Source organism: Rutidosis leptorrhynchoides, chromosome 1 (genome assembly GCF_046630445.1).
Source record: "Rutidosis leptorrhynchoides isolate AG116_Rl617_1_P2 chromosome 1, CSIRO_AGI_Rlap_v1, whole genome shotgun sequence".
Classification (NCBI taxonomy): domain Eukaryota; kingdom Viridiplantae; phylum Streptophyta; class Magnoliopsida; order Asterales; family Asteraceae; genus Rutidosis; species Rutidosis leptorrhynchoides.
In genome coordinates, this window is record NC_092333.1 from 333,372,809 (window position 1) to 333,397,339 (window position 24,531).

Consider the following 24,531-nt stretch of genomic DNA (forward strand, 5'->3'; position numbering starts at 1 on the left):
GAAATTTATATCTACGAATTCTGGACCATTACAAGCGGTGCTTAATCGCAAGAAGAAGAAACTAAAGGACAAAGCTCCGAACTAGAAATGGGAGTATAAATCATATCAAATAGAAGAGAGCATTAACTGTGGATAACAATGATTATAGAAGAAGCAAGGACTTTGAAATATAAGGGAAGATATAAAACCCAACAACAACCCAGAAATCACAAACCGTATATATCAATGCATATAGCAATATAAAGACACGGGAGAACTAAAAACACTATAAAACCAAGAGTATAGTAGAAGTAAATAGATTCTTCCGGAGGCAGATAAAAAAAGAAGAGCTACAGATATGAAAGTGAGGAGTATATCAAGAATCAGCACTGGATGAAGCATATTAACAAATACTTTAAAATATGAGTTGAGAAGGTGTGAGTTGTAAGAAAACAAAGGAGGTGGATTTCTAGTGAAATATCCGACAGAGAAATCAAAATGGATTATCGCATTAATTCGAAGAGGATCATCATTTTCTTAATCGCCGAATAATCAAATCCAATATAGATTACAAAGATTTTCTTTTCGGAGATCAATCATGATGACGTCAAAAGATACGACGAATCACTATTATCTTATTTCATTCATTTACGATAACTTCACTCACACGCTTCTAGTAATCGAATTATTGTATCCATGCTTCTTGAACAAGATAAAACTCTATAATCATTATAATAACATTCTCATTGTTAGTCATGACGACCTCTATCAAATTTCGGGGATGAAATTAACGGGTAGGTACTGTGACGACCCAGAAATTTCCGACCAAGTTTAAACTTTAATCTTTATATTATTCCGACACGATAAGCAAAGTTTGTTAAGTTAAATCTATAGAATTTTAAACTGTGTTCATACATTCATTATAACCTCGACCAAATTCCGACGATTCACGAACCGTTATATATAAATAGATATGTATATGTGTATATATATTATAACTTGAGAATATTAATAAAGTATTAAACGTATAATACTTTACACGAACGTATTTGTTTCAATATGATTTTTGACGAAATTAAAAAATATATATATATTAAATGATTGAATTATCAGAAACATTGAATTATGATTACAAGTCTCTGTTGAGAGGTCCACTATGATTTGAGAAAATCTATTCCTCTTAACGATATTCAGAATAATTTGTAAAGCTATTTACAAAAGTTAGACAAAAGTTAGTGGAGAATTGGTTTCCATAATATTCTATTAATCTATTTTCAAACGTACAAAGACGTTTTTAGTTTAAAAAGAACTTTATTATTAAAACGTATATAACTTTTATAAATATCTAAAATCACTTTTGACAACTCATCACTTAACCAGTATAATAAATATAACGATATTTATATTTTATTTCATTAAATAAATATAACGATTTAAATTAATATTATATATATTTATACGCGTATTATATATACATAGTTTTTATACTTTTACTATACTTTAACTTTACCTTTACTTTACTTTTACTTTACTTTAACTTTAATAATTCACTTTAATAATTCACTTTAATAATTCATACTTTAATAATTCACTTTAATAATTCATACTTTAATAATTCACTTTAATAATTCATACTTTAATAATTCACTTTAATAATTCAAAAATCTATTATAAATAGAATTCAATAGGTTTTATTATTTCATAGAAACTTGAAAATATATTTCTCTAAACTCTCTCAATCGATATATATATATATATATATATATATATATATATATATATATATATATATATATATATATATATATATATATATATATATATATATATATATATATATATATATATATATATATATATATATATTTGCTCTGTATTATTTCAAGAAATTATTAGTATACATAAAATATTACGACGGAGTGCTGCCCGAGTGATTTCAAAATAGTTTTTTTGAATGAGTCGAAGCTAAGGAAATTATGGGTTATAGCTATGGAGGTGATGGGTATGGTTCATGGGTATGCTCGTGAGGTCAATCTAGTGTTTATCATCTCCGTTGCGTCTACGTACTTTCCTGCAATATTGAATCTCAATATTGATACGTTCGTGAATCCGAGGCCAACCTTGCACTTGTTAAATGACGTTATATGTATTTTTACTATGAAATACAGTATGGTGAGTTTCAATTGCTCCCTTTTATATATATTTTTGGGACTGAGAATACATGCGATGTTTTTATAAATGTTTTACGAAATAGGCACAAGTATTAAAACTAATTCTACGTGGGTTTAAACCAGAAATATACCCTTAGCTTGGTAACATTAAACTACTTGTCTATGTACGGTAGGCGCGAATCCTAAAGATAGATCTATTGGGTCTGACAAACCCCATCCTGACTATGGGATGCTTTAGTACTTCGAGGTTATTTTAAACACACCTGATCTGGTGTACTTCAGAGGGTAAAACATGAACGTTAAGGCTTGTTACCGGGTGCCTACAACTTATAGAATACTTTTATACACTTGCGAGTGTACATAAATTTATAAACGGAAATCTTGTGGTCTATTAATATATTGAAATAATTGTTATGATAAACCTATGAACTCACCAACCTTTTGGTTGACACTTTAAAGCATATTTATTCTCAGGTATTAAAGAAATCTTCCGCTGTGCATTAGCTCATTTTAAGGATAATACTTGGAGTCATTCATGGCATATTTTGAAAGACGTTGCATTCGAGTCATTGAGTTCATCAAGATTATTATTAAGCCAATTATAGTTGGATGTATTATGAAATGGTGTGCATGCCGTCAACTTTCATTGTAAAGAAAGTTTGTCTTTTAAAAACGAATGCAATGTTTGTAAAATGTATCATATAGAGGTCAAATACCTCGCGATGTAATCAACTATTGTGAATCGTTTATAATGTATATGAACGGGTCCTTTCACTTCTTCTTTATTTGTTGAGGAGATGATTCAGTTGTTGACGAGTCATGTTCACTCCCTTCCGGTGTAGTTGAAATGGTAGGTGCATCCCTAGTTGGACTAGGTTCTCTGATCCTCAATGGTTGAGTTGGTCGGGTTTCCCTAAGGCGTTTGAGGTTTACTCTAAGTTAGGTTTCAGCTAGTCTAGGTTGGTTTCTAGGTTCCTCTTTATCCTCTGAGGCTGTAACCACGGCTAGTTCAACTTGTTCTTGTTGTACTGGGTTCGAAAGAGGTATACCTGCTGATTCAAAGTATGGACGCACTCTAGTATCCAAAGGATTAGCTAGCCTCACCAACCATACATGTATAGGTGATGTGAACTGATAGTCAGACAAGATTGGAGTATTCATTTTGACCTCCACAAATCTCACCATTCTCATACCATGAGAATCTGGAATAGGTATGTTTTTATTCCTGCAAAAAGTTAGTGCATCATTTATAAATATACAGAAAAACATTTCACAAGGAATGTATGTATTCCTTGTTTTGTCAACTTGTGCCTGAACCAAATCCCATAGAAGTTCAACATAGTCTAGATTTTCAACTCTAGGGAAAGAGTATAACAGTCTTAGCATTGGGATTGTCATGTTGTCAGAACCCTTAGGTGTCATCAGAACGCACCTATTTATGATAGAGAAGATCACATACCACATGTAGTTTAAATATCTCTGTTGAAATTTAGCTGCAGTGACAGTAGTGTCTCCACTGTATCTCAGATCAAAGATTGAGTTCATCATAGAAGTGTTGGGAAGAAATGCAGGAGCATTGTTAACAACAGGAAGCTGAAAGATCCTTCTGAAGTCAGCCTTAGTAATCCTCCTCATTCCATTAACACCTCTTAATTCAAATTAAAACCGAGCAGGTTCCCCTTGAGGGTTAGTAAAAGATGGAAGTGTGGCCTCAACAAATCTGATAGTTCTATTCAGAAGCCTTAGATCTTGCTCAGGTACACTAACAATATAGCTCAAAGAACCACATAGCTGATGCCTTTCCAGTATAGCCAACCAGTAGCTGACAGGAATGTTTTTCTCAGAATTAACGAAGTAGTTGCTCACCATTAGCTGCTTGATAAGAATAACAGACCACAATATGTTAAGAAAAATCACATGTATGTATTCTTATTTCCTTGTCATCTTTTTCATTTTTCAATTTTATAAATTTTTATGAATAAAACAACCAAAAATGCTAACAACACTTAGTCATTTTCAACACTGAGCAGATTCGGTAATTTTTTAAATTTCTCATATTCGATTACCAAATATACTCATTCCTTCACATTTATAAACTAGATCAACATGTAAGATATTCAGATACAAAGCGTAAGTTTAATGCTTGAAATCTAACCGAATAATCGTCAGATTTGGTATCAAGTACACATGGCAGATTCGGTAGCATCAAAACTTCACATATAATCTATAAACATGCATCTCTAATCATATTTTCCTTAAGTTCATACTCAGAATCATTTTTAAACTCAGATTAATCAGATTAGCTTGTAATAGTTAGAGCAGATTCAGTTACTGTAGCATTAACAAATTCGTTCTGTACACAATCCACTAAACTCGAATTAAACATGCAATCTAAGTCATTTTCATGAAAGATCTACTTATCTGACAACACTTAGACTCAAGATAACATAATCAAAGCACACAAATCTGATTCGATTGAAAGATTTAAAAACTAAATATCATATTTGGTTTTTCGAAGATTTAGTCATTTGATTAACTTTATCAAGAAATCAATGATCTATTCTGGTTTAGAAACATATATTCAAATCAGATCTATGTATCTTAAATAATAAACTTGATTTAAAAAAGGATTTACCAAAGATTTGAATGAAAATAGTGTCTGATTGGGTAGATTAGGCTCAGATTCGGTTTGCTTCAGATTTTGAAAAGTAAATATTTTAACTTTGACTCTTCTATTTATACACCAAATCTGGTTAAACATGGGCCTAACCGAATTTCATACCGAATGGGCCTTACAAACCGAATGTCAGTCCATTAAGTGTTTTCATTCATTCTAAATTCAAACTTTGGAGAATCTACATATATATATATATATATATATATATATATATATATATATATATATATATATATATATATATATATATATATATATATATATATATATATATATATATATATATATATATATATATATATAATCACAAGTTTATCATTTTACCATCAAACTTTAAGATTGAGTTTTTCTGAAAATTTTAGGACATACTGAATCTGCACTGTTTGGTTGTCAGATTCGGTAATATGCTAAAATTAGCATTTATTCAAGAAAATTAAAATCTTTTTGGATTTTAAACTTTTCCGATTTTTTAAAAAATTTCAAAGATAAGATTTGTACTTAATGAATTTTGAAATATATACAAAGTATAAATCTTTAGTGATACCAATTGTTATACAGGTTGCATACTAAGATGTATACAAGCCTAAGATGTATACAAGCCAAATTGAATTTTATCATTTAAAATACAAGTTTTTATGAATTCACTTTTTCAAAATCAATTTTCTTTTTCATTTTCTCTGTTTCTCCCCCTCAAAATGTGATATACAGTTAAGTAAATCAGTATTTTGATCTTCCCATAAGAAACTTATGAACTCCCCTTTGATACAAGATATCAATCAATTACATCCCCCTTTCGCAACTATTGAAATATAAACCTAGGGAGTTATCATGAAATCAAAGTTCCCCCTAGAAAGATGGTATCTAAAGCATTAGAGATCAGTTGATCCCCCCTAGAAAGTATATTCTCCCCCTAAACACAAGATCCCAGGTTTAAGTACCAATTAAATTAAGGAAATTAAGCACTATACTCCACCATGCCTATTTGTTGAATCAGGAACTCAAGCCTAACCTCATCCAAAGGTTTAGTAAACATGTCGGCTAGTTGTACTTTTGTAGGTACGAAGTATAATTCTACATCTCCTTTTTTTACATGGTCCTTAATAAAGTGATAACAAATATTTATGTGTTTGGTCTTAGAGTGCCAGATCGGGTTGCTAGTTATTGCAATTGCACTTTAGGAATCATAATAGATTGGGGTCTTAGTGATTTTAAAGCCATAGTCTAGTAGTTGGGTTTGCATCCACAAAAATTATGAACAACATTGAGCTGCAGCAATGTACTCAGACTCAGTTGTTGATAGTGAAACACAATTTTGCTTTTTGGATGACCAACCAACTAGTCTACTTTCCAACATCTGAATGGATCCGGATGTGATTTTTCTATCTACATGACAATCGCCATGATCCGCATCCGTATAAGCAGTGAGATTGAAATCAGATCAATGAGGATACCAGATTCGAAGGTTAGGTATACCTTTTAGGTATTGGAAAATTCTAACCATCGCTTTAGAGTGTGATTTCTTAGGGTTGGATTGGAATTGAGCACAGACCGTTACAACAAGTGTAATATCCGGTCTGCTCGCAGTCAAATACATTAGAGAACCAACCATGCTTCGATAAAGAGTTATATCAAAAGGTTCCCATTCTTCATCAGCATCCAGCAATTTCCTCATTGGGTTGTCATGGGTTTTAAACCAGTCATTTTAAAACGTTTTATCATATCGTGAGTGTATTTGGTTTGAATGATAAAAATCTCATTGGGTAATTGTTTGACTTGTAACCCCAAGAAGAAATTAAGCTGGTCAAGCATGATCATTTCAACTTTGTTGGCCATAAGGTCACCAAATTCTTTGCATAAGGCCTGGGACGTGGAACCACAAATAATATCATCAACGTAAATTTGAACTAAAAGGATGTGACCGTGATTTTTATGGATGAAGAGCGTTGTGTCAATTGTTCTATGAGAGAAGCCATTTTCCAGCAAATACTTTGTCAAGGTCTCGTACCATGCACCCGGTGCTTGCTTTAGACTGTACAAATCTTTCTCCAAGTAGTATACGTGGTTTGGATGAATAGGATTGATGAAGCCTTCAGGTTGATCAACATAAACTTCTTCTTGAAGATGACCATTCAGAAAAGCAGTTTTGACATCCATTTGAAACACGGTGAACTTCATATGAGAAGCAAAAGCAAGGAAAAGACATATAGCCTCAATCCTTGCAACTTGAGCAAACGTTTTATCATAGTCAATACCATCTTGTTTTCTGTTACCTTTGGCCACAAGTCATGCCTTATTTTGAATAACAACCCCATCGGAATCTTTCTTGTTTTTAAAGATCCACTTTACACTAATTGATATTTGACCCGTTGGTCTTGGAACTAACCGCCATACTTTCAAACGTTCAAATTGACCTATCTCTTCTTGCATAGATATCATCCAGTTTGGATCAAGTAAGGCTTGAGCCACCGAAGTTGGTTCAATCTTACTAAGAAAGGGAATATATAAACACATATTCTGAGTAGCCCTTCGAGTTGTAACTAGAGCATTAGCATCATCAATTATAAGGTCAATAGGATGACTTTTAGTCCATTGATTGGAATATGGAAGAGGTTCATGATTGGTAGTATCAAGTGTAACATCAACCGAGCTATGATCCTCTTGTTCTGAAGTAACATTGTCTAATGGGTTTATTTGAATTTCTGGAGAAATCTATGGAGTTGAATCAAATGATGCATCTTGGAGCGGGTCAAGAGTAGTATCAGGAGGTGGGATAGAGGATGAAGACACAACTGGTGAATCAGTTGGTGTTGAATCTTCATCAATGATACTTGATTGTGTCTTAATGGTAATTTATTGTGTTGGGGTTTCCAGTACGGCATGAACATTTGAGTTCCATTGAGGAGAATACAATGAATCAAACAAGATATCTAGTTCCTCTGTAATATCTTTAAAATGAGCAATGTACTGCGGAAGATTTCTTTAACACCTGAGAATAAACATGCTTTAAAGTGTCAACCAAAAGGTTGGTGAGTTCATTAGTTTATCATAATCATTTATTTCCATCATTTTAATAGACCACAAGAATTTCATTTCCAGTTCTCATAAATATACGTCCCATGCATAGAGACAAAATAATCATTCATATGGTGAACACCTGGTAACCGACATTAACTAGATACATATAAGAATATCCCCTATCATTCCGGGATCCTCCTTCGGACATGATATAATTTCGAAGTACTAAAGCATCTGGTACTTTGGATGGGGTTTGTTAGGTCCAATAGATCTATCTTTAGGATTCGCGTCAATTAGGGTGTCTGTTCCCTAATTCTTAGATTACCAGACTTTAATAAAAAGGGGCATATTCGATTTCGATAATTCAACCATAGAATGTAGTTTCAATTACTTGTGTCTATTTCGTAAAACATTTATAAAAGCGCATGTATTCTCAGTCCCAAAAATATAAAGGGTAAAAAGGTAAATGAAACTCACCATACTGTATTTCGTAGTAAAAATACATATAACGTCATTGAACAAGTGCAAGGTTGGCCTCGGATTCACGAACCTAAATTAATTATATATATTTATGTGTTGGTCAATATTTGTCTAACAAATTAGGTCAAGTCATAGTGTACCACAATTCTAATGCTCGAGACTAATATGCAAAAGTCAACAAAAGTAAATTTGACTCAAAAAATTTCCAAAAATCTATACATGATTAATATATAGTTTAAATATCGTTGTTTTATATTTTTAAATATTTTTAAAAGATTTATTAGAGTAAATAATATAATTTATTTATTAATAAATAAAATTTTATATTAAATTTATATAATAAAATATACTTATATATATATATATATTAAGTAATAAAATTTATAGGGTTCATTTAATATCATAAAGATAATATGATAGGTATTATTAAAATAAGTTATTACACGTAGTAAAATATGTTTGTATCACATATTTATTTGATAAAATAATATCTATAATGATAGTAAGTAAAAGTTGTATTATTTTGTAATAATAATTATTATTATAAAAATATCAATATTTATAATTACTAAGATGACATTAGATAAAACGATAATTCTAATTATGATAACTTTAATATTTACGATAATTTTTAATATTATCTTTAAAATAATAATTCTATTTAAAATAATAATAATAATGATATTTTATAGTAACAATGACATTTCTATTAAAATGATAATTTTTGTTAAAATGATAGTTTTAATACTAACGATACTTTTAATAATAATAGTAATGATAAAAATAATAAGAACGATAATTTTATCTAAATCAATATCTTATAACATTTTAATTTCATCATGATACTCTTACCCATTATTTCCTAATCGTTTCGTTTAATAGCTTTTAATCGTCTTTTATATCGTGTTCATAATAATGATAATAATAGTAATCAAAATAATTAGGTGTTACAAATATTTGTTTTAATTACACTAATATTAATAATGATAGTTACTATAACATTATTAACGATAATACTAATAATTATCTTAATGATAATATAGTAATAATAATAACAACAATAACAATAACCATTTTTAAATAATGATATATATATATTAATAATGATAATAATAATAATAATAATAATAATACCAATAATAATAATAATAATTGGATAATAATAATAATACTAATTATAACTTTAACGATAATAACGATAGTAATAATAAAAAAAATAACAATTTTTAATGATAAATCTCTTTTATTGATAAAGATAATAATAATGATAATAATAAGATAAAACTAGAACGGCGATAAAAACGACGATAATAATAATCATTTTTAATAAAAATATCGAAAATTCAATTGATTATAACTTCTAATCCGTTCATCGAAACCATTCGATATCTAAAGGAAAAGTTCTTAATTTTTCGCTAGCTTTCCAAGGACATGCATATCTTATACCTTATCTCAACTGCAAGTGTAACTAATTCAACATTCAACCTAACCTGTCTAAGGGCAATATCAAAAGTACAAGCATGCATAATCCTAAATACTCGAGCACTAGTCAGGGATACACTATTAGTATGTAAAAGTTAAATTATGAGTACTCACGTATCAATATTGAGATTCAATATTGCAGGAAAGGTACGTAGACGCAACGGAAATGATAAACACTATATTGACCTCACGAGCATACCCATGAACCATACTCAATCACCTCCATAGCTATAACCCATAATTTTCTTAATCCTATCCCACTCGAAAAACAATTTCGAAATCACTCGGACAGCACTCCGTCGTAATATTTTATGTATACTAATAATATCTTGAAATAATACGGAGTAAATATATATATGTAAATCGATTGAGAGAGTTTAGAGAAAAATATTTTCAAGTTTCTATGAAATAATGAAACCTATTGAATTCTATTTATAATAGATTTTTGAATTATTAAAGTGAATTATTAAAGTATGAATTATTAAAGTGAATTATTAAAGTATGAATTATTAAAGTGAATTATTAAAGTATAAATTATTAAAGTGAATTATTAAAGTTAAAGTAAAGTAAAAATAAAGTAAAGGTAAAGTTTAAGTATAGTAAAAGTATAAAACTATGTACGTATAATAAGCGTATAAATATATATAATATTAATTTAAATCGTTATATATATAAAATAAAATATAAATATCGTTATCTTTATCATACTAGTTAAGTAATGAGTTGTCAAAAGTGGTTCTAGATATTTATAAAAGTTATATAAGTTTTAATAATAAAGTTCTTTTTAAACTGAAAACGTTTTTGTACGTTTGAAACTAAATAGATCAATCGAGTCTTTATGAGATTCAATCTTCCACTATCCTTTGTCTAGTTCTCAATGATTGATAATTTGTTCTTATTTATAAATCACTTTACCATTTTCCGAATATTGTTAAAATGGAAAGATTTCTCAAATCAACGTGGGCCTTTCAACAGAGACTTGTAATCATAATTCAATATATCTGATAATTCAATCATTTGATCTTATCTTCTAATTCCATTAATAAACATTTTAAAACAGATACAATCATATAAAGTATTTAATCTAATATTTTGTTTACGTTTCAAGTTATAATATATATACACATATACATATATAATCATATTCGTTTAATGGTTCGTGAATCGTTGGAACTTGGTCGAGGTTGAATGAATGTATGAACATAGTTTAAAATTCTTGAAATTTAACTTAACAAATATTGCTTATCGTGTCGGAAACATATAAAGATTAAAGTTTAAATTTGGTTGGAAATTTCCGGGTTGTCACAGTACTTACCCGTTAAAGAAATTTCGTCCCGAAATTTGAGTGGAAAGGTCGTGAATGATAATAAGTATGTTTTCATGATGCATACAGGCTGAAAATTAGAGTTTTATCATCAGCGAATAATTTGGATAAACAATCCATTTATATGAAGAGTACGAATGAAGCTAACATAGAAGAATGAAATGAGTAAGTGTAGATTCATCTTATCTTTTGACGTAGATATGATTGATTCCCAGATTTCAAGGGATTTGAAGAAAATCTTCTTAATAAGATTTGACTCTCCGGTAATCAAGGGAATTAGGATCCGCTTTAAATGCGATCGTCCATTTTAATTGTTCTGTCGGAGATTTTCTTATAAATTCACCTCCTTCGTTTCCTTACAACTCACACCTTCTGTTGATGCATTTTATGCAAGTCCCTACACATCTACCCACATCCATTGCAGGTACAATAGTTTACAGGCCACCATGATTGCTCGTTATTATCCTATACGTGTTTGTATGTGGTTACAGGAACTGCAGGAACAAGATTTAGATGTTTGACTATGTTAGACTTAGTTAGACGTACGAGTGAAGCCTCACTAGTACGGCTGACAGGCTCATACGCACGGTTGATGCTGAGCTAAGTCACAATTACAACCTAAATGAGAAGACACAAGTGAGTGATCACCCGTACGGCTGATGAAGCCAACTCGTATGTGTGATGGATGAATCGTACGGGTGAGTCAACAGCAGGGGTATATAAAGTCTTATGTTCTTCATTTTAGGTTAAGCTTCTCATTTGTTACACACACTCAGATCTGGTGAGCTCCTTCGATTCTCTCTCAACCCAAATCACCCAGGTGGTGAATAATAGCTCTAGGTGTTGATCCAATCACACTTGATTTAGTTGTGGTATGACTAAATTAATCCAAAAAAAACTTAACCTATTCACTAGAGGGTTTGATTCACTTATTCCGTCATTGTGTGAGTTAAATTTGTTGATTTCTAAGTTCCTAGTCATGTTTCATCACCTTCTATTCTTTCCCCCTCAACTCATATTTTAAAGTATTCATCAATATGCTCCATCCAGTTCTGATTCTCGATATACTTATAACTTTCATATCGGTCATTCTTCTTTTTCATCTACCGCCGAAAGAATCTATTTACTTCTACTATACTCTTGGGTTTATAGTGTTTCTAGTTCTCCCGTGTCTTTATATTGCTATATGCATCGATATATATGGTTTATAATTTTTGGTTTGTCGTTGGGCTTTATATCTTCCCTTATATTTCAAAGTCTTTGTTTCTATCTTCTATAATCATTGTCATCCACAGTTAATGCTCTCTTTTATTTGCTGCAATTTATACCCCAATTTCTATTTCGGAGTTTTGTCCTTTCGTTTCTTCTTCTTGCGATTAAGCACCGCATGTAATGGTCCAGAATTCACAGATATGAATTTCGGAATGAACATTGTTAATGTTCTAGGAAGGAAATTGTGATGGCACGATCTTGACTTGTCAAATTACTAGAATACCTTGGAAAAGGCCGAATCATCAAGAAATATTTTCTTGATATTTTAGAGGTTAAATAGAATACAAGAGTCATATAACATGGCACATGATGATATTATGATCTGTGAATCATCACGTTCCATTTAGAAACTCAACATAAATTACTGTAATATAATCACGTTGATCAAGTGTCATTATATTATACTAACTCATGCTTCAGTTTCCAACACTACTTCAAAAACATTCTTATTTTAAACTCAAAGGTTTACAGAGTATAGGAACTAAATAGTTTCCTTTTTGATGTAATACAGATAGTGCAAAGAGATAAATGATTCCAGATAAGAATAGTTATGGAAATATCTTCAGAAATATGGAGGATATTTATAATGAAAGATACGATGATATCTTAGAATTTCTAATATCAGAGGATGATGAAGAATATTGTCTGTAAGGGTTTAGTGTCAGGAGCAAGGTATTCGTTAATGACTTCAGCAGACACTGAATCATTTGGATTCTTTGAAGGCAGGTTCAGTCTTTGTGATTTGTCCACAGCCTCCTTCATACTTTGCTCAATCCGTTTTCCAGTTCCAAAACTTCTCTATTTCTGAGCTTTGTTAATACACTAATCTTTATCATCAAACTTTTTACTGCTAAGGTCGTTTACAGTTTTTGTTGCTTCATCAGCATTTTGAGAACTAGTTCGCGGTTCAGAGTGTTTTTCAGAAACTTCACATTCGAAGTATATAAGCCTTAGAAATAGACGTTATGTATAACTGTTGGCGTCAACATGCTGTGAGATTTCAAAATACTGATTGTTAATTCCCAATGATTCGTATGGCAATTCTCGTTACAAGAGGCAGATGAGTAAATGATGAGGTTTCAATAAATATAAAGATTCTTCAGAATGCCCAAGATCAGTGAAGTTGTTGGTAAGTTTATTGCTAATGTGGTGGAATATGAAAGGTTCTCCGGTAACAAAAGGGTAATCACATATATCAAAATTATGATAAGGCTACTCCGAATGAAAAAATTGAAGTTTTCTTGCTGGAGCTGTGATATAATTTGCTACTTTGTAAAGGAATTGCAAGGTTATTTTTGCTAATAAATGCCAAAAGATCTGACACAGATATGTGTTGAATTATGACTTTGGTTTCGAGAGCTTTTTAAGTACATAACTGTGGGTAATATATGGTTAGATCATCATCTCGGTTGCTCATTATTTGAAGTGTCTTCAGAGATTTTCGAAGGGTTTGAACACAGATTGTAATCGTTGACGGTACTGTTGATGCTGTTGGTAAAGAAAGTTTAGCTTGTTAATCACACACCATTTTTGTCAGGGTTTCTACTCTTCCTTCTATCATTTTTGGTTCGCTTAACTGATTTATGGTTAGGGCTAGATTAGATAATCTCTAAGACTTTAGAGATTACATAATCGCCGCAGAATGTTTCTCCAATGAATTTATGAATTAATACTTCGTCAGTTATTGTTGTTGGTACTCCTTGGTATCTATGGTGCGTATGACGTTGATGCTCGTGGGACAGATTGTGAAGTTGAGGTTTACGACGCGGTTGTGGTTGGAGGTGGTAATGGTACTGTTGGCGTTGATGATGGTGGTACTGGTTATGCTACTGGTGCTGCTGCTGGTGTTTGTAATCTCTGCACCATATTCTCCAAAGCCACTACCCGAGAGCGAAGTTCGTTGACTTCTTCTATTATTCCAGGGTGATTGTCGGTCGGAACGAGAGGATAAATAAAATCTAGAATTTGATGTAGTATATAATCGTGACGAGATACCCTGGAAATGAGAGAGAAAATGGTGTCTCGAACAGGTTCTCCGGTAAGTGCTTCAGGTTCTTCGTCAAGAGGGCAATGTGGTGGATGGAAAGGATCGCCTTCTTCTTGTTTCCAATGATTGAGGAGGCTACGAACCCATCCCCAATTCATCCAGAATAGGTGATGAATGATTGGTTGATCTATTCCGGTCACACTGCTTTCAGAGCTTGAATGGGATTCCATTTCGGAATATGAGTGACTTGAACTGATGACGAATTCAATTTCGTACGATTGGATAAAGGATTTTTTTTTTTTTTGATATTAAATGATTTTGGCTAACGGATGGTATTCTAATTACATAGAATATATATATATATATATATATATATATATATATATATATATATATATATATATATATATATATATATATATATATATATATATATATATATATATAGATCAAAAGATTTCGTAGATTACGGAGGACTTTGCGGGATATGTCAGGCAAAGTTTAAAGTAACAGATACGATAAGATATGATTTAGCAGATATGTTAAGATATGAATTTTTGTCTATACACTATTCATGCAATCAATGTAGCAAGACGTGTCTTAGACTAAAAATGATAAGCAGGTAATTTCCTGAGGATGATAAGTAGTTAATTTTTGACACAAAATGATAAGCAAAACTTTTGACATGCAGACACGGTCGAAGTCCAGACTCACTAATGCATCATATCGACTTATCAGTTAGACACACTAATGCAGACCTGGTTCTCTAAGACCACCGCTCTGATACCAACTGAAAGGACCCGTTCATATACATTATAAACGATTCACAATAGTTGATTACATTGCGAGGTATTTGACCTCTATATGATACATTTTACAAACATTGCATTCGTTTTTAAAAGACAATCTTTCTTTACATCAAAAATTGAGAGGCATGCATACCATTTCATAATATCCACTATCCAACTATAAATTGATTTAATAATAATCTTTGATGAACTCAATGACTCGAATGCAACGTTCTTTGAAATATGCTATGAAAGACTCCAAGTAATATCTTTAAAATGAGCAATGCACAGCGGAAGATTTCTTTAACACCTGAGAATAAACATGCTTTAAAGTGTCAACCAAAAGGTTGGTGAGTTCATTAGTTTATCATAATCATTTATTTCCATCATTTTAATAGACCACAAGAATTTCATTTCCAGTTCTCATAAATATACGTCCCATGCATAGAGACAAAATAATCATTCATATGGTGAACACCTGGTAACCGACATTAACTAGATACATATAAGAATATCCCCTATCATTCCGGGATCCTCCTTCGGACATGATATAATTTCGAAGTACTAAAGCATCCGGTACTTTGGATGGGGTTTGTTAGGCCCAATAGATCTATCTTTAGGATTCGCGTCAATTAGGGTGTATGTTCCCTAATTCTTAGATTACCAGACTTTAATAAAAAGGGGCATATTCGATTTCGATGATTCAACCATAGAATGTAGTTTCAATTACTTGTGTCTATTTCGTAAAACATTTATAAAAGCGCATGTATTCTCAGTCCCAAAAATATAAAGGGTAAAAAGGTAAATGAAACTCACCATACTGTATTTCGTAGTAAAAATACATATAACGTCATTGAACAAGTGCAAGGTTGGCCTCGGATTCACGAACCTAAATTAATTATATATATTTATGTGTTGGTAAATATTTGTCTAACAAATTAGGTCAAGTCATAGTGTACCACAATCCTAATGCTCGAGACTAATATGCAAAAGTCAACAAAAGTAAATTTGACTCAAAATAATTTCCAAAAATCTATACATGATTAATATATAGTTTAAATATCGTTGTTTTATATTTTTAAATATTTTTAAAAGATTTATTAGAGTAAATAATATAATTTATTTATTAATAAATAAAATTTTATATTAAATTTATATAATAAAATATACTTATATATATATATATATATATATATATATATATATATATATATATATATATATATATATATATATATATATATATATATATATATATATATATATATATATATATATATATATATATATATATATATATATATATATATATATATATTAAGTAATAAAATTTATAGGGTTCATTTAATATCATAAAGATAATATGATAGGTATTATTAAAGTAAGTTATTACACGTAGTAAAATATGTTTGTATCACATATTTATTTGATAAAATAATATCTATAATGATAGTAAGTAAAAGTTGTATTATTTTGTAATAATAATTAGTATTATAAAAATATCAATATTTATAATTACTAAGATGACATTAGATAAAACGATAATTCTAATTATGATAACTTTAATATTTACGATAATTTTTAATATTATCTTTAAAATAATAATTCTATTTAAAATAATAATAATAATGATATTTTATAGTAACAATGACATTTTTATTAAAATGATAATTTTTATTAAAATGATAGTTTTAATACTAACGATACTTTTAATAATAATAGTAATGATAAAAATAATAAGAACGATAATTTTATCTAAATCAATATCTTATAACATTTTAATTTCATCATGATACTCTTACCCATTATTTCCTAATCGTTTCGTTTAATAGCTTTTAATCGTCTTTTATATCGTGTTCATAATAATGATAATAATAGTAATCAAAATAATTAGGTGTTACAAATATTTGTTTTAATTACACTAATATTAATAATGATAGTTACTATAACATTATTAACGATAATACTAATAATTATCTTAATGATAATATAGTAATAATAATAATAACAATAACAATTACCATTTTTAAATAATGATATATATATATATTAATAATGATAATAATAATAATAATAATACCAATAATAATAATAATAATTGGATAATAATAATAATACTAATTATAACTTTAACGATAATAACGATAGTAATAATAAAAAAAATAACAATTTTTAATGATAAATCTCTTTTATTGATAAAGATAATAATAATGATAATAATAAGATAAAACTAGAACGGCGATAAAAACGACGATAATAATAATCATTTTTAATAAAAATATTGAAAATTCAATTGATTATAACTTCTAATCCGTTCATCGAAATCATTCGATATCTAAAGGAAAAGTTCTTAATTTTTCGCTAGCTTTCCAAGGACATGCATATCTTATACCTTATCTCAACCGCAAGTGTAACTAATTTAACATTCAACCTAACCTGTCTAAGGGCAATATCAAAAGTACAAGCATGCATAATCCTAAATACTCGAGCACTAGTCAGGGATACACTATTAGTATGTAAAAGTTAAATTATGAGTACTCACGTATCAATATTGAGATTCAATATTGCAGGAAAGGTACGTAGACGCAACGAAAATGATAAACACTATATTGACCTCACGAGCATACCCATGAACCATACTCAATCACCTCCATAGCTATAACCCATAATTTTCTTAATCCTATCCCACTCGAAAAACAATTTCGAAATCACTCGAACAGCACTCCGTCGTAATATTTTATGTATACTAATAATATCTTGAAATAATACGGAGTAAATATATATATGTAAATCGATTGAGAGAGTTTAGAGAAAAATATTTTCAAGTTTCTATGAAATAATGAAACCTATTGAATTCTATTTATAATAGATTTTTGAATTATTAAAGTGAATTATTAAAGTATGAATTATTAAAGTGAATTATTAAAGTATGAATTATTAAAGTGAATTATTAAAGTATGAATTATTAAAGTGAATTATTAAAGTATAAATTATTAAAGTGAATTATTAAAGTTAAAGTAAAGTAAAAATAAGGTAAAGGTAAAGTTTAAGTATAGTAAAAGTATAAAACTATGTACGTATAATAAGCGTATAAATATATATAATATTAATTTAAATCGTTATATATATAAAATAAAATATAAATATCGTTATCTTTATCATACTAGTTAAGTAATGAGTTGTCAAAAGTGGTTCTAGATATTTATAAAAGTTATATAAGTTTTAATAATAAAGTTCTTTTTAAACTGAAAACGTTTTTGTACGTTTGAAACTAAATAGATCAATCGAGTCTTTATGAGATTCAATCTTCCACTATCCTTTGTCTAGTTCTCAATGATTGATAATTTGTTCTTATTTATAAATCACTTTACCATTTTCCGAATATTGTTAAAATGGAAAGATTTCTCAAATCAACGTGGGCCTTTCAACAGAGACTTGTAATCATAATTCAATATATCTGATAATTCAATCATTTGATCTTATCTTCTAATTCCGTTAATAAACATTTTGAAACAGATACAATCATATAAAGTATTTAATCTAATATTTTGTTTACGTTTCAAGTTATAATATATATACACATATACATATATAATCATATTCGTTTAATGGTTCGTGAATCGTTGGAACTTGGTCGAGGTTGAATGAATGTATGAACATAGTTTAAAATTCTTGAAATTTAACTTAACAAATATTGCTTATCGTGTCGGAAACATATAAAGATTAAAGTTTAAATTTGGTTGGAAATTTCCGGGTTGTCACAGAACACCCTTCTTCGAGAAAATTGAGTTACGTGCGGAAGAAGTAGTAGTCAGGTTTGGATCAGGTTTTGAACTAAGATGTTCAAAAGCCATTCTTGATAACTCATCAAAACGAACATTGATGCTTTATTTTATCGTCCTTGTCCTTTTTTGCTAAACACGATAAGCCCCTTTGTTCGACAAGTAACCGAGAAATATGGCCTGATCGCCATGACCATCAAACTTTCTAAGTCTATCAGAATCGTTAAGAACATAGCATATACAACCAAAGACACAGAAATATTTAACGTTCGGGCGTCTACCATATAGCAACTCATAAGGAGTTTTATCAAAATGTTTTCTTATGATACAACAATTTTGGGTATAACATGTAGTTGAAATGGCCCCCCCCCCTTACATTTTTGGAAGTAGTTTGGAGTAGGCAAACATCGTTCGTACTGCCTCGCATAACGCACGGTTACGTCGTTCAACTACTCCATTTTGTTGGGGGGGGGGGGGGGGGGTTCTTGTAGCAGAGAACTGATGTTCAATGCCTTAGTCTTTTAAGTAACTATCAATCAGGTCATTCTTATATTCTGTCTCATTATCATTTTGGATGCTCTTAACATGTTTGTTAAAAGAGTGTTGAGTTTTCTTGATGAACTCAATAATAATGGCGGGGGTTTCAGATTTAGTCTACAAAAGAAAAATCCATGTAAATCGTGCATAATCATCAACGATGACAAGCACATGTTTTCGGCCACCGAGGCTAGAAACCCTCATGGTCCACACAAGTCCATATGCAATAATTGCAAAGAAGTTGAAGTACTTGGAACTTGCTTAAGCGGATGATTAGTCCGGATAAGTTTACCCATTACACAAGATGGACACACATGATGCTTATCATATTGAAAGCTAGGAATACCATCAACCAAGTCTTTAGAGTCTAGTCGATTGATACCCTTGTAATTTAGGTGAGACATCCGATGATGTCATAACCACGAATTTTCTTTTGTAGATCTAGAAACCAAACACAGATTACCATTTTTTGGTGCTTGATGTAGGTCAATAGTATAAAGTGAAGCACTACATTTACTAACAAGGAGATCATTGCCATTGGTGGATTGCATCGAGCATTGAAAACGTTCGAATACGACTTTGAGATCTCCGTCGCAAGATTGGCTTACACTAAATAGACTGCAACCCAGGCCTTCAACGTATGAGACCCGTTTGATCGTTATGCCATTTTTCACATAATCTCCATAACCCGTTATCGCCGCAATTTCATCGTTGCCAAAAGTAACTGTTCCCAGGACATTTTCAACAAAATTCATGAGCAAGGATTTATTGCCCGTCATGTATCGAGAGCAATCAGAGTCGATATACCACACACAAATGTCGAAACTATGTAAACGTTAATTTTCCTAGAGGTTAGGTACCTTAAGTTTCTTGGGTACTTTACGGTTAGTACCAACAGAAAACTTTGGATTGCACAAATATGTATCACGTAATGCATCATGTAATTTATATTGTAAAGCATCATTAAAAAGCACATTACATGAATTATCAGTATAAGCAATCTCAAGTTTTACAGAATCATCAGAAGTCTTAACACATAAATTATTCCAAGTAGATCATTTGTTCACAGAATTAAAATGATATACATCAGATGGTTTCCTAGGTTGACTAGCAATTTTCTTGGTTTTGTTTGCTACTTTATTAGTCTTTGACTTAGGTACTCATTTGGACTTGTAATTCAAGTTTGGATTAAGGCCTGTGACATGAAAAACACATTTGTTAGTTAGACGTCCAAATTGTTCACTTAACATATGAGATGATCGAGTTTCCAAAATTTCCATTTTGATTTAACGTTGTTTGTTATCATACTCACTCAAATCAGGTTTTAGACTAGTGTTTGTTTAGACTTCAATGGGTTCTTTAAAGGACTTTCCTTTGTATGATTTAACATTAACATCATAGGAAGTTTTTCAGTAGAATCAGAACCATCGGGATGATGAACCTTCTTAAAAATAAATTGCTTTGGAGGTGAAACATTTGAAACACTTTTCCCAAATTGAGAAAGTAAAGGATTTTTAAGAATGTTAATGGGTTTAGAAGCCTTAGAATTTGTCATCCTCGTAACCTTATTATCAATCCCACCAACACATTCAGAAACATTGTTCACACAAGCATATGTCATTTATGTTGTGTGTATTTTTGGAGAATCTTGCTTATGTGTGTTAGCCTTTTTCAGTAGAACTATCTTACTATTTAAGCTTAAAATCTCAAGACATTAGTCCTCAGCAGAAACTAAAACTTCACCTTCCCTAAAAGCATATGATGTTAAAATGAAGGGGTACAAAATAGTTATATTTTTACTACAAAATACTATTAAATACGATACAATTTTACACAATTTATTTATTTATTTATAGAGTGGATATACCTAAACCTTGCTACAACACTTATAGGCAGTGTACCTAATCGTACAGTAGTGTAGTTTTTAGTAAGTCCAGTTCGTTCCACAGGGATCTTAGCCAAGTTTAACGCTATATTTTTAAAAACTATATTTGAAAAAATATAAATATATATATATAAGTAGTATTATTATTATAAAAAGGGGGTTTTTACTGTTTAATGACCGGTTTCTCGATTTTAAAACTTTAGTCGCAGTTAAAACCTAATGTAAAATATTAAAAATAAATATAACTTAATTTAAAGCGTAATGTAAATAACGATAAATGAAATTGCGATAATTTAAAGTGCGAAAAATAAAATGACAATAAATAAAATTGCGATAATTAAAAAGTACGATAAATAAAATGACAATAAATTAAAGTGCGATAATTAAAAGTGCAATTAAATATGAAATAAAAGAATTATGCTTATTTAAACTTTCGTAATCATGATGTTTAACGTGTTGATTTTAGTTTATTACCATGGGTTAATTGTCCTTTGTCCTGGATTATTCAATATGTCCGTCTGGTTTTTATCCATAACAGTCAATCAGTCATAAATATAAAGTGCGAGTGTCCTCGTCAAATTATCCTTATATCCGAAGTCAAATATTCCAACTAATTGGGGACTTAAACTATAATTACACCAAGTGTCCTTGTATATAATTCACCCCTATTTTAATAAGTCCATTGACTATTAATCCATTCCCGTGTTCGGTTAATTGAACGATTACTTGTACTTATAAATATCCCGCCCATCGTGTCCTATCGAGTGTATGTGGTTATTTATAGGTACATCCAATTGTAAATCTTTATATTAAATTAACAAACTATCATTTAATTAAATAAATATAAAGCCCATTAATAGCCCATAGTCTAATTTCCACAAGTGTCGTTCTTTTGTCCAAACCCCAATTATGGTTCAAAGTCCAATTACCCCGTCTTAATATTTTAGCCCAACATCACGATTACTTCGGCTTAAATAAGCATAATAATAACTTAGCTACGAGACATTATTTTAAAAAGGTTGAACATAACTTACAATGATTAAAAATAGCGTAGCGTTACACGGACATAATTTCGACTTACACCCTTACAACATTTCCTAACATACCCTTATTATTATTAAAATTAAAATTAAATTAAAATTAAAATTAAAATTATAATATATATATATATATATATATATATATATATATATATATATATATATATATATATATATATATATATATACGTGAGAGATGGAGAAAGAAAAAGATGTAAACATTTGATCAAAAACTGCGAAATTTATAGGATGTCACTTGATTCTGTTCACCATGCGATCGCATGGGTTTATAACTTCCAGGCCATGCGATCGCATGGCCCCCTGGGACAGCTCAACTTTGGTTGTTTTCTTCTTGCCGATGGTTTTTTATAATAATATAATATATATATAATTTTAAAAATTAATTTTATATTATATTATATTCATGTTGACTTGTAATTTTTAGTCCGTTTCGTCGAGCGTTGAGAGTTGACTCTGGTTCCGGTTTTGGATTTTCGAACGTCCTTTCGTACAATTTAATATCTTGTATTTTGCGTTTTGCGGCTTGTACTCTTATAATTTTGAGACGTTTCTCATCAATAATTTGAACCACTTTAATTGTACTTTGTACTTTTGAGCTTTTTTGGTCGTTTGCGTCTTCAATTTGTCGAATCTGTCTTTTGTCTTCACTTTTTATTATACAAACGAATATCACTTGTAAATTGAACAATTGCAACTAAAATCTTTTCTTTCTTGAGGGATAATGTGTAGCGACCCCGACAAATCGTCAAGTGACGGCGTCGACTACGTAGGTCCCATTACCTGGTCATAAGTCTTTAAAACAGACGTTTGACCCAAAATATGTCGCATCCATTCAAGTGTAAAGATTGTTCTAAAGTTTACAAAGATAATTGACCACAAGTTAATTTACAACGTTATAAGTACAAATGAAAACTATGCGACACAGTTTAAATAAGTTCAAAAGATGCTCCAAAATGCATGTATACTCGACATCCAAGCAAGTATCAAAAGAGTGCGGAAGCATGTATCACTAAGCATTCAAAACCTGAGAAAACATAGAAGAATCTGTCAACGAAAACGTTGGTGAAATCATAGGTTTAGTAAGTATTAAACGTTGTTTTTGAACCACAAGATTTTGTATTTCCATAACGTAGATTTTCCAAATCATTTGCATTCCAAAAGTGTTGTTATACGCGAGCACTCAATTATCAAAACTTAACCAACGTTACCCCATCACACAGTGCTAGAACCCACACTAAAACACAAAAATATATTTCATCCGCATAACGGTAGCGAATCGTCCGAATGAGGGTTTGTTAAACCCGTATGGCCACACAATATAAGTTCTCGCTTACACCCTGCAAGTGTAACTAATGATAATCGAATTGAGGCATTTTTGTTCTAACTCGCACGTGGAATGTTTGTTTTCACACTTGTGTTCAAAACATAAATGTAAGTAGTACAAGATGTAACAAAGTATATGTTTTCTCAGCCCAAAATTTAAAAGTATAAAAGTTGTTGAAAAGGTGGGACTATGATCTCACCTTGAGCGCAAGAGTTAATAAAGTACTTCAACGAGTCAACGCGTGCAAAGACAAAGCTAATCTCGACCTAAACAAGTAGGTTGTATCAATAACGATAGTCACGAAGGGTCAAAGTTGTTCAATTAGTCCTATGGCTCGACACGACTCGATTATGTAGCATGTGAAGAAAATTGTCAAGTTTCATGCAAGATACAAGTATAGAATCATGTTAGAAAGATTGCATAATTAATTGGTTAAGTTTGACAAAAAGTCAAACTTGGTCGGGTCAAAGTCAACGAAAAAAGTCAACATGTTCGGGTCAGGTCCCGGACTATTTTTCTATGCTAATTATTCATATACAAGTGTATTAAAACAAGTTTCATGTGAATCGGAGGTCCGTAGGTCATCAAACATTTCACGTGAAATGGGACGAGGAGGTCAGAATCTGACCAGGTACATCTGCGCGCCGCGCGGGGATGGGGCGCGCCGCGCCACCATCTGTGCAGGTCTGTTTCTGTTTTTCCACAAGTATGCACGAGCCAAAATCAATTCTAACACAACAATTGACCCGCAAACACTTATAATGCCT

At 30.6% G+C, this 24,531-nt stretch overlaps 1 protein-coding gene across 1 annotated transcript; it reads right to left on the reverse strand.

The window, feature by feature from the left end:
- Positions 1 to 3,809: 3,809 nt before the first annotated feature.
- On the reverse strand, positions 3,810 to 6,499 carry LOC139899276 (uncharacterized mitochondrial protein AtMg00810-like). Its single transcript, XM_071882100.1, has 4 exons — positions 6,301 to 6,499; positions 6,088 to 6,210; positions 4,306 to 4,361; positions 3,810 to 4,022 (listed from the first exon to the last, which is right to left on the reverse strand). Exons 1-4 carry the CDS (start codon positions 6,497 to 6,499, stop codon positions 3,810 to 3,812), a joined length of 591 nt encoding a protein of 196 aa, XP_071738201.1.
- Between the last annotated feature and the right edge of the window lie 18,032 nt (positions 6,500 to 24,531).

Coding starts and splice junctions, on each gene's coding strand:
- LOC139899276 (XM_071882100.1), bottom strand. CDS start 6,499: ATGAGGAAATTGCTGGATGCTGATGAAGAATGGGAACCTTTTGATATA. Junction 6,211..6,300: donor AATTTTCCAATACCTAAAAG/GTATACCTAACC, acceptor ATTGTCATGTAG/ATAGAAAAATCACATCCGGA. Junction 4,023..4,305: donor CCAAATCTGACGATTATTCG/GTTAGATTTCAA, acceptor CTTATCAAGCAG/CTAATGGTGAGCAACTACTT.